The sequence below is a fragment of the Alosa pseudoharengus genome, unplaced genomic scaffold (genome assembly GCF_046254945.1).
Source record: "Alosa pseudoharengus isolate Yale_2024_CS ecotype anadromous, Long Island Sound unplaced genomic scaffold, YU_APseudo_1.1 YU_APseudo_1.1_scf_15, whole genome shotgun sequence".
NCBI lineage: Eukaryota > Metazoa > Chordata > Actinopteri > Clupeiformes > Clupeidae > Alosa > Alosa pseudoharengus.
In genome coordinates this window covers 2,359,696-2,372,486 of record NW_027468620.1, presented here as the reverse complement: position 1 = coordinate 2,372,486, position 12,791 = coordinate 2,359,696, and the positions used below count along the sequence as shown (strand labels likewise).

General features: G+C 39.3%; 1 protein-coding gene across 1 annotated transcript in view; it reads right to left on the bottom strand.

Moving 5' to 3' along the window:
• The window catches only part of LOC143124726 (factor VII-activating protease), a 246,993-nt gene that overhangs the window by 107,199 nt on the left and 127,003 nt on the right, over positions 1-12,791 (bottom strand). Inside the window, exon 8 of the mRNA XM_076286436.1 lies at positions 11,457-11,599. Within this exon, the coding sequence (XP_076142551.1) occupies positions 11,457-11,599 (143 nt within the window). The remainder of the gene's footprint in view (positions 1-11,456; positions 11,600-12,791) is intronic.

The following is a 12,791-nucleotide window of genomic DNA, read 5'->3' as shown; positions in this document are numbered from 1 at the left end:
ATTTCTCAGTGTCAAGGGAATTTAAGGATATGAACGGAAGAATCATTTGTCTTGAAGCCATCATAAATGGTATGGAATTAACATTGTGCAACATCTATGCTCCTAACAAAGGAGATCCCTCCTTTTTTCATGAGGTTAACACTATACTGGGAAATTCGCAAGGACAAATTATTTTGGCAGGTGATTTCAATCAGGTCTTAGATGGGACCCTTGATAAAAGTAGATTTTTAGGAACTTCAACACCAAAGGATAGAGGTGCCATTCACATGCTGATTGAAGACAATGGTTTGATTGATGTATGGCGATTGGTTAATCCAAGTAAACGAGAATACACATTCTACTCACATTGCCACAAATCTCACTCAAGAATAGACTTTGTTTTGATCTCCCAGAGCCTGATTAATGCAGTTATTGATAGCAATATTAATGCTATTTCCCTGTCAGATCATGCACCTGTTGAACTATGTGCAAATATCCACTCAGATAAACTTAGACGTGGCAGATGGAGAATGAATACGCAGTGTTTCCTGTAGGATTTTTTTAAGCAGTGGGGGCAGGCCTGTCCGAACCCCCCCCCCCCCCCTCTTGTCCCACGGAACTGACAACTGACACTTCGCTGCAACACAAACAATTATATGTATTCACCTCTATTCACACACAATGAGGCATTATTTTCAGTTGTGATTGAGCTGTATATTTGGAGAATCTACAACAGGTCTGCACAATGAATTTTGAAAGGCAACTGCGACTATTGTACGTCTGCCCCATTTCTGATACCGTGGGGGAAGAAAATTAAACCGTGGGGGGCCGCCACTACCAAATCAACATAGAGGAAACACTGAATACGTCCCTATTGCAAGACAAAGTATTTTCTAAAGGACTTGCAGAAGACCTATCCTCATTTTTTGAGATCAATCTGGGAAGCACAGATAGCGTTGCGATGGTTTGGGAGGCATCTAAAGCCTACATTAGAGGCAAACTTATTGCACAAACTTCTAGAAGGAAAAAACAACATATTAATAAAATTCAGAAATTGGAAGTAGAATTACATGACATGGAAAAAGATTTGGCCAACCATTATTCTGACAGCTTATTTAAAAATATTTGCAAATGTAAATTTCAAATTCATGCAATTTTTAATAAAAAAGCAGAACATGCCTTGTTTAGACTTAAAACAACATTTTATGAGTCAGGGGAGAAAACTGGTAGACTCTTAGCCAGACAGCTAAAAGAACAAAACTTTGCTCACACAATTCCAGCAATAAGAGCAGGGGGCTCTCTTGTTACATCATCTAAGGAAATTAATGATGTCTTTAAGGAATTCTATGAGGGTCTGTATAGATAATCTATTACTCCAAATAAACCAGCAGTGTGGGACTTTTTCACAAATATCAACCTCCCAATTTTATCTGCTGAGCAGACAGATTTTCTTGATAAGCCAGTAACCCAGGAAGAGGTGAAAAATGCTATTAGAGCTATGAAAACAGGGAAGTCGCCTGGAACTGATGGGTTCCCAGTAGAGTACTATAAAGAATATATAGATATAATTACTCCAATATTGACAAAGGTATTTCATGAGGCTTTTGAGACTAGTACATTGCCACCATCTCTTAATGAAGCTCTTATTTCGCTGATTCCTAAGAAAGGTAGAGATCATACGGATCCTGCTAATTTCAGACCAATTAGCCTCATTAATGTTGACAGTAAAATACTGGCCAAAGTGTTGGCCCTAAGGCTTGAAACGGTTTTGCCATACATTGTCCACACAGACCAGGTGGGCTTTATAAAAGGCAGATCTTCTACCGACAATCTGCGAAGGCTTATACATTTAATGTGGTCACACTCTTCCAGTACAGTACCAGTGACTGCCATCTCATTGGATGCTGAGAAGGCCTTTGACAGGGTTGAGTGGGATTTTTTACACTCGGCCCTGTCAAGGTTTGGTTTTGGTCCTGGTTTTGATAAGTGGATAAAAATAATGTACAGCGATCCCAAAGCTGCAGTCATGACAAATGGTTTAACTTCGTCATTCTTTAATCTTTCCAGAGGAACGCGCCAGGGTTGTCCCCTTTCGCCTCTATTATTTACAATTGCACTGGAACCTCTGGCAGTGGCCATAAGAGAAAACCCTGACATCAAAGGAGTAGAGGGTGGTGGAAGTGAGCATAAGCTAATGCTGTATGCGGATGATATTCTCTTTCTGACTAGTGATCCTCAAAATTCCTTACCTTCACTAATGAATACCATTGGTAAATACTCCAAGCTATCAGGTTATAAAATCAACTGGACTAAGTCGGAAGCGATGCCAATATCTAAATACTGTCACCCGCAAGTAGTGACACAATACAACTTCAAATGGGTTCCAAAGGGCATGATATATTTGGGCATCAAGTTATGCCCAGATCTCAGTGAGATTACAGTTCTGAACTTTGAACCACTTCTTCAAAAAATCAAAACAAATCTAGGAAAATGGGGAAAACTAAATCTTAGTCTGTGGGGTAAAGTTAATGTTATTAAAATGGTAATAGCGCCACAATTTAACTACATATCTAGGATGTTGCCACTTAACACATCTGATCACATTTTTAAACAATATGATAATTACATTAGGGACTTTCTCTGGGCAGGGAGGAAGCCCAGATTTAAAATGAGTAAAATGTGTGCGCCCAAAGATAAAGGAGGGCTCGGCCTGCCTGATGTTAGACTGTATAGTCTGTCATTTGAAATGGCTAAGATTGCCAACCATTGGAGAGGAGCGGGGTCAGGCTTAGAGTGGGCCTCTATAGAGAAGACTCTTGCTACACCATTTCATCCTATAAATGTGATATCCCAACATTGGAAGGATAAAGTAAAGGAGATCAATCCCATTGTTAAGCACTCTTGTGAGGTCTGGGCAAAGGTTCATAAAATGCACAAACTCTCACATTACAAACAGCCTTATGCCTCACTTTGGTTCAATCCAGAAGTACAAATAGGGAAGCAGAAAGTGTTTTGGAAAAGGTGGCTAGACAGTGGAATAAATACAATTAGTGACCTTTATAAAGATGGTATATTTATGTAATTCACTGAATTAGTCCATAAGTACAAATTGGAAGAGACAGGAGACTTTTGGAAATACTTACAAATCAGACATTGTGTGATGAAAAAGTTTCAGTCAGGTGAAGTAAATAACCCAATTGTTGACTATCTTGACAACCCGTTTAACCGTAAGGCGTCAACATTTTATAAAAACTCAATTCATTTAACCAGTAGCATATGTGACAACTTGAGAATAATTTTGCAGAGAGACCTTGAGTGCACAATTGACATGGATACATGGAAACAGATTTTAGCTAATAATGGTAAATATATTAAGGAAGCTAGAGGGAAATTTATTCAATATAAAATTTTGCACCGGTACTACTGGACGCCAAATAGGCTTTTCAAAATAGGACTAATAAGTACCAACACATGCTGGAAATGTAAAACTGAGATGGGTACCTTTTTGCATCTCATATGGGAATGCTCTATGGTAAAACCTTTTTGGCATAACATACTGGAGTTCTTGGGGACGTGGGCAGGGGTAACCTTGCCAATATCTCCAAGATTATGCCTTTTGGGAGATAAAACAGAAACGCCAACCCTGACAAAAAGTGCATATTCAGTTGTGATGGTTGGGATAGCCTCTGCTGCCAGAATTATATTAAGACATTGGAAATCACCCATAAACCCAACAATGCAGGAGTGGAAACTCCTCATGAGTGAGACAGCATCATATGAGGTTATGTTGGCCAGGATAAGGGGCAAAGAACCGGGGACATTGGGGATTTGGGATTACTTTATGGCCCACCTGACTTCCAACTAGTAGCCTGATTGTGAGATTATAACTGGATTTTCATGCCATATTTATATCATTTGCTGATATTTTGTTTGATTGTTTTACTTAACTAATACTACTGTGCTTTTGTCTGCTTACTCTGAACATTTTTTGTTTTTCATTTTCACATTCCTTGTGACCAGGATAACTTATGCTTTGACTGAACTGTTACTTCAATGTCTGACCTTATTTGTTTTCTGTAAACTGTACCATATAAGCTATTGTTTGTCATATTTGCAAATAAAAATTAAATTACAAAAAAAAAGAACAAGGTGAATTTGTATGTTTCTCAAAACGTAGTCCAACCCTGCATTAGAGGAGCTGAGCACACTCGCTGTTTAAAGTCATACACAACTAAAACTAAGCTAAAGGTAAATGTTACAAATTGGCAAAATTAATATAGGCTATTATTAGCTATGAAATTATTCGTTCGTTAATTTTTTTTTCAGAGGGGGGGGGTTACAAACATATTCAAAATCCTCCCCCCCCCCCCTCTGTTTTTTACACAAATCGCACCCTGGGTATCACTAATACCTATTAAATAAATGTAAACGACACAGAACTGTAGGCTCAAATTCAAAAACGTTTGAAGTCTACCCAAACATATGCAAAGGGAATATATATAAATTGTGTAGCATATAGCCAGCTTAATTAATGTCAATTTAAAGATTATGATTAGCAGTTTCTATGCATTTTTCCATTGATAGTTACAGGAAGCCACATTTTGTTTAAACTATTGTTGCTTCTAGCCCACGTTACCTCCAGTTTCACTTGCTGCAGGGACGCACACATTGCATGATCGATCATAAGCGTTCTATCTCCGATGTAGAACTCAAATGTGTCTTGACGCCGCCGTTTGTAAGATCAGATCAAATAAAACGTTCTAAATGGAACGCGATGTAATTAAGCTGTTCCTTTCCAAGCGTCTTGGAGACGTACTGTATGTGTGCTGACTGGGCTATGTCTATATAGTTGATGACACCAAATGAATAAGTATTGTAATTATGTTATTGGTAGTCGGAGGAGGAGTTACACACACACACACACACACACACACACACAACTCGGGATTTACTTTTCACAGTTTATTCACAAGAATTAATTACAGTGCATGAAAATGCACTGTACTGTTCTTCCAAGGCTTTTTCTTCTTCTGCTTCTTCTTCTTCTTCTTCTAACGCATTTAATGCAGCTTCAACCGTTTAACGTAGAAAATTCATTCAAACTGCGTTGCGTAGGTCTTACTTAGGACATGGGTGCTATGTATTTTTCATCTTTGTAACTTTTTTACTTTTTAAACTATTAATTAAAAACTAATCAAAATTTCCCCATTGACTTAACACTATGATTTTGACATCACAATACGGCCGTTAAGCAATTAGAATCCTATGGCAGGTGTTCGGGCCACCTGCATCAACTGCCAGTCTCAGGCTTTAAGCATACAAACTGGCCCTATTAAGACTACACATCCTGTCCAACTGCTTCCTCTGCCAAAAACTGTTTCAAAATAAAAGTCCTCACTACAATATGTTCACTTTAAACTACTGAACTTTTTAACTGTTCAGCCATTGTAACTGTTACTTGTCATCAACTATGACTCCTACCCACTGTAGCTAGTTAGCATGGTTAGCATAGTTAGCATGCTAACATGTTAGCATGCTAGTTAGCATTTTTAGCAAAACTGCTAAAAACGATTAGCTAAGTTTGCTAAGTCACATGGTTAGCATAGTTAGCATGCTAGCATGTTAACATGCTAGTTAGCATTTTTAGCAAAACTGCTAAAAAATATTAGCTAAGTTAGCTAAGTAACATGGTCAGCATAGTTAGCATGTTAGCATGTTAGTTAGCATTTTTAGCAAAACTGTTAAAAATGATTAGCTAAGTTAGCTAAGTAATATGGTTAACATAGTTAGCATGCTAGCATGTTAGCTTGCTAGTTAGCATTTTTAACAAAACTGCTAAAAATGATTAGCTAAGTCATATGGTTAGCATAGTTAGCATTTTAACATTGTTAGCATGCTAGTGAGCATAGTAACTTGGTTAACATTATTATCTTTGTTAACATAGTTAGCATAACTGCTAGCAAACATTAGAGCCATTCCAACTGTTAGTTATCGTCAACTATCTGCCTAAATAATTTAACCATTTCAATTATCAACCTATTTAACTGTTCAGTCATTCCAACTATATTAAACCTTATCTACCAAGCAAATAATTTACCATATGAACATCATATTTTTGCATTTTCATGCACTGTATTTCCTTCAGGAAATGCTTTTCTAGTTAATACACCACTACCTCCCACACACAACCACCCCGCATTCATACAACCCGCTTAAACTAGCCCTCTCTATGGCCGAGTTAAACTAGGGGAAGGGACTGGCCATTAACCCCGGCCGGGGGCTAAACTCAAAGCGCGCACACACACACACACGCGCACACACACACACACACACACAGTAGGCCACACTAGACTGCAATAACAAGGCAATCAATAGACTGAGCTAGATCACAGGGTCCTATGACCGGCTTTGAGAAAGTACTGGTTTAGTCCGTACAGCAGCTCCAGCCTGGAGCGTTATGAGACTGACCGTAAGTGTCCAGAGATAATTCAGAGTCCGCAAGTAGCCTAATCCACAGTGTTCGCAAGTAATCCACAATGTTCGCAAGTAATCCACAACGTTCGCAAGTAATCCACAACGTTCGCAAGTAGCCATTCACTACAGTATGCTGCAAATGAGCAGATGTGTGAAGCACCGGGCATAACTTAATTTCGCGGCTACGTGGAGCAGTAGTAGGTTCATTGTTGAGGAGGCCCATAGTTTGAGAAAAGCTGCAGATCATAGGCAGAGAAAGCATAATGCTCTGAGAACAGTAGCCAAAGGTTTTCCTGCAGAAACAGGTGCCTTGGTGCACGCACCCCGCTTTCACTTTGACTCCCTGCATTGTGGCAAAAACTGTCAGTCAGACAGTGAATTTTGGTTTACTAAATTAGCATAATGCGGTAACAATTATCATTTCAATTCTATCTGAAATCTGCTCACTGCAGACGTTACAATGCAGACCCAAGCAGCAGCCTTGAAAGACGTACACGAATTTGATCAGAGCGGCTCTGGTTCTTCACCTAACTTGGTGTGATTGGCTGGATGACCGTTCAATCAAATCAACAGACCTATTTGTGTCTCTGTGTGTTCGTTATAGATACGGTTCCAACTCTTTACGGGAGCGTTTATTTCCATATTTTACTTTCAATTTAATCTGACAAAAAGTGTGGGGGATATAATCGTGTTCCAGCAAAACTGTGTACATTATAACACCCACATCCCCCACGCTTGCTACGCGCCTGCGTGTGTGCGTGTCTGCACGCAGGTGTCTCCCTCTCCCTCCCGTGTCATAGGCCTATGTAATGTGTCCAGAAAACCCACAACACGCAACAGTGATAGAGCAATCATAGTATCATGATACGATTGCCATCTGGCGGTAGTGGTTTGTGGGCCTATTGGGGTCAAGTAGGAAGCCCAGCAAGTTCCAAAAGTAGAAAAAAAGTTTTGCGAGATCTCGCAAAAAGTTTTGCGAGATCTCGCAAAACTTTGCGAGATCCCGCAATGAGATCCCGCAAAAGTGCATCGTTTTTTTTTTCTTCCTCATGTTTTTTTTTCCCCACTACTTTTTTTTTTTTTTTCTAACCCATGTTTTTTTTTCCCCATGTCACCCGGAGGGCTCCGTATATCTCAGATGTATCTCAGAATAAAGGAATACTTCATATTACTCTAAACCACCGTCTGTAAATCAACTGTATACTACTGTCTACATTGCACTATATTTCTTGACCTGTCTCTGTATATTTCATCACCTTTCTATACTTTGCCTCACATTGCAACACAGCTCAGATCTTTGGTTGCTATGAAGGCCAATCGTTCTAAATGGATGGTTGCTATGGCCAAAGGCCAGTTCTATCTCTGCCGTTGTCAAGCGGGCATATCGTAGAATTCTGATTAACCTTATCTTATTTGAAACATCTCTATTTTACTTAGCCCACTTCCATACAGTGCGTCCCATTAAGAAGTGGCCACTTCATTCGCGCTTACCGTGATTCACACAGCAGCATTATTAAATTAATCTGTCACCATATGCCTATGCCTACGTTTGCAAAGAAAACATTTTAATTTGATTCACATGAAACGTTACATTTAATGTACATGTTGACAATGAGTAGGCTAGTTTTGGTTGTTGGTGGTGTTATTGCATCCCTTAGTTATGCCTACAATGCAAGTTCCCTCGCGATTGGAAGCTCCTGTAGACAATAGTAGACGCATTTCAAAACATCGCATTAGGAGTTCTCGCCACTTCTTTTAAACTGTCACAGACTTAGGTGCTACTTTTAGGGCTAAAGTGCTAAAAAGCAGTCCTAAAGTTACAGTGATGAAGTTACGAGTGCAAGCATCTCATATCAAATGACCATGGCATTACGCTAAACAACATAAATCCCAATTAGCAACATACATCTCCTCCCTATAGCTAGCCACACAAGAAATTAATGATACTAAATCTCTGCTTAGCATGCTTAATTGTGCTTCTGACATTCATAGGCTATCCTAAACTTACACATTTACATGGTCAGTTAGGCTATTCTCTGCCAACCAAGGTCTCGTTCCTTGGCAGACGCTCAAGTATTGCTCTTTTTTTTTTGCTCTTCTCGTGGTTTCGACTCTTAATAGATGATGCCTTTATACGTTCGCCGTGAACGCGCACAACTCTAGGTTACTTAACACAGGATTGATTGAACTAACCGGTAACCGGTGTTTTGGAACCAACAGCTCGGGTTTAGTTGCCACAGATTCAGACAACCCAGAGGTTAAGTTTTATCTCAGTGTTTATTAAACCTCCTTTCTGGAATACCCCCCTGGTCCGTAGCAGGTTAACTTTCAAGCTAACTTAAGCTGTGTTGCAAAAAAACCCAATCAGTCAGAAAACGAGTCCAAAAAGATGGTTCCGTCAACCTATGCTTTCGTCACCTGTAGACTACAACTTCAAAAATAGAAGTAGAAATGTTTTTTCTGACAGTGTCACCAAGCATGGATTTACACATTCACTAGCTCCAAAGAATGTATGAAGATTATGCGACTTAAAATGTTTTCACTTGACATGCATGTGGTTCTAGGAATCTCGCTACTCTGTGTCATTTACGTTCTGTGATGGTGTAACGTGTAGCGAGACAGCATGGGAAAGGAATTATATTCTTGCGTGTTCACAGGTTCGCTTCCCATGCAAAGTATTTAGGCTACATAGCTTATCATCTTGAAATTGGCATTTTTAGTTATACTCTTTAATAAAAGACATGTCCTACTGTTGATAAAGGGTCATGCACATTTGGTAGGCTGTTCAGTGACAGTAAATTATGCTTTGCCAGTTGGCTATATTATATCTGATGGAAGCCAAAGGATAATTCTGTAGCCTGTAGGCCTATAGGCAGCTAATAATTAAAACTGCTTCATGTGTCGATGATTGTTAATGAATGTCAAATCAACTGTGTGCTACACAGATTAAATATTAGGTCTAAATGACAAATTGAAAGCCATTGCATTTCAGATAAATATTTTTCAAACATTTTGGGAGACAATAGTGTGAAAAGTTGTCGCTCACAAATAGGCTATATGACGTTGACAGGCTACTAATTTATTTTATGACCACCTACACCTAGACAATAATTTGGAGTGAACCCTTTTAATCTAATAGTTTTAAATAGCCATATGCCAAAGTTGTTTTTGAGTTTATACTATTTATTCATTCACTGGTTTTGTTCAAGAGTGAAGACAATCAAACTCGCAATTGATTTCAAACCATTAGCATTGTTGTTTTAAATGTAGGCCTATGCTTTCATTATTCTCCAATTTCTGTAGGCAACTATCTATTTTTTTTCTCTCGATGTTAAATTTGATGACTTTTGATGAAAATCCTGTAGATGGCGCTTGCAAATCGAACAGAAATCGTCTAGTATTGTCTTAATTTTACGACATAAATCCTCTTTTCGTCAATCTACTGTTTTGGTCTACTTTTTGGTCTCGTGCACGAGCAGAGATGAAGTTGACCTAAACCGCGCTTGAATAAACGAGGCCAAGATGCCACTAACTTTAGTTAATGAAACGGCTTCAGCCCCAAATGAAAGTCTACGCTAGTTCAAGCCAGGCTATTTTTGTTTAAGCGCCGCCTTCATTAGCGAGGTTGATGGAGTACCCTCCAGGTCCCTTTCCACAGGTGTATACAATCAAGCACCTAGATTATGAATGCATACTGCATAGTGCTTGATTAATTGACTCCTGTGGACATAATAACATTAAGCTGGTGTAAGATTAACATTCCTGCAGTAAAAATCAAACATGTCTGATTTATTTCAGAAGAAATGGGATTGACATTTCACATGAAAATCATCCTACCATGAATTCACAAGCCACAAAGCGGTGAAATTGTAAGCTACCGCTGTGTTGTCATTGTAGGAAGTGAAATGGAAACAAGTCAAGTAACCTCTATGCAAGTACCACATGTGTGTCTTGCAGCAAGACGCGCCATCTGGTGGACACACAATGTAACGCCAATACTGGAAATGAAAGTACTCCTAAATGAAGGATTAATATACGGGTTTCCTTTACTGAATTTATTCAGTAAAATGCCTAATATTGCCCGATAATATACTTTTTAAATTGTTTACTGTGAAATTGAACTATTGTATTGTTGTTATTTGTATGTCGCTTTGGACAAAAGCATCTACCAAATCCAAACCTAAATTTGGTGCAGTTCACCAAACACAATTTTTTCCATAAAGGTCTAGTGAGGCTACATGACCACCAAGTTTCATGTGCCCCGGTGTTTCAGTGTCCCAGGAATCGTTGACCAAAAACTCAGGAAGTTGATGACGAAAAAAAGTGGCGGTCATAATAATTAAATTAACCTACAGGCTATAGTAAAAGCCTGTGAAGTGTAGGCTTTTCCCCCTCCAATTGGGTATTTTTGTATCCAATCAATGATGGAGACCCTGCACCCTCTGGTGTGCATATGCGTTTGAGACAGAGATTGGAAGAGATGGTGGAAATCTCACTTTAGCTTAAATCAAGGACACATAGTTTAGGCTATGTGCACATGAATATTTACAACTCAAAAAGGTGTTACTTAACGATTTTGCCCGCAAACTGCAATATTACAGCAATCACAGGTTAAGGGTGGACCTGCACATTATTACTATATGGCAGCCTGTTGTTGAAGGAATGATACGAAAGTTTTAACAACATGGCAGGAACATCTATTTATGAATGACAATGAGTTCAAACTTCTGTTTGAGAGCAAAAATATGTTAAGCAGATGGAGTTCTGAGCTAAGCCATTTCTGCATTAACAACAAAATAGCTTGTAGTGCAAGGGGCATGAATTACGTTAAAATAAATCTATTTAAACCACTGACAAGGTTCAAACTAGTATTACACTTATATAAATACAAAATATATTTTTATCATTTCAAAAGATTGAAAGACTGGATGGAAGCCACTCATTGACCAGAGTTTGTCAGTTGGTAAACATTGATTGAAAAAACAAAACAATAAATATCTTACCAATATCATTGTAAACTGCTGAAGATGTTTCTTTGTACCCTTCGTGGACTATTACCATCTGGACTGCCACAGTCTGCTCAAAGGATTCCTCCTTTCCAAGGTCCAGTCCTCCCAGGATGACCTGCATGTCATTGTTTTGATTACTGTAAAAAAGGAATAATATTATAGTCCATACACCGATCAGCCATAACGACCAGCCATATGACCACTGACAGGTGAAGTGAATAACAATGATTATCTTGTTATCATGGCACCTCTCGCTGGGTGGGATATTGCAGCTCTTGTGGGGTGTTCCCGGTCTGCAGTGGTCAGAACCTATGAAAAGTGGTCCAAGGAAGGAAAGGCAGTGAACCGGTGACAGGGTCATGGGCAGCCAAGGCTCAATGATACACGTGGAGAGTGAAGGCTCAATCCAACAGAAGAGCTACTCTTGCTCAAAGTGCAGAAAAAGTGAATGCTGGTTCTGATAGACAGGTGTCAGAACACACAGCACATTGCATATGGAGCTGTGTAGCTGCAGTCAGGCTGCCCATGCTGACCCCTGTCCACAACCGTAAGCGGTAACAATGGGCATATGAGCATCAGAACTGGACCACAGAGCAATGAAAGATGTTCTTAATCATCACGTACAGTAGTTGGCCAGGTGCGTCTGCATTGCTTACCAGGGGAACACATGGCACCAGGAAACACTATGGGAAGAAGACAGTCCAGAAGAGGTAGTGTGATGCTTTGGGCAATTTCTGCTGGGAAACCTTGGGTCCTGTCATTCATGTTATTTTGACATGTACCAGCTACCTAAACATTGTTGCAGACCATGTACACCCTTTGATTTCCTGATGGCAGTGGCCCCTTTCAGCAGGATTCAGGAATGGTTCAGGAATGGTTTGAAGAACACAATAGCAAGTTCAAGGTGTTGACTTGACCTCCAAAATCTTGATCCAGTCAAGCATCTCTGGGATGTGGGAGAAAACCTGAAAACAGTCAGTTTTACCTAGCTCGAGTTGCTAGTTCCAGCAGCTAAAGCAGCCATGGTGCCAGAAATGCAGAGGAATTGTGGAATGTAGTTCAATCGTCCTGGGCTGGAATACCTGTTCACAGGTGCCAGTAGTTGGTTGACTCAATGCAACACAGATGTGTAATTCTCAGAAATAATGGTAATGTAACTAGATATTAGTGCAGTGATTCAAAGTAAAGCAAAATCTTGAGACATTTTTCAGTTTATACATTAAATGTTTGAGTTTGTAAAGAAAAATGCAAACACTGCTATTTTTTTTGAACAGCCTAACATTCCTTCATTTTCTGTAAAGGTTTAACACAAACTTGATCAATTTTGGT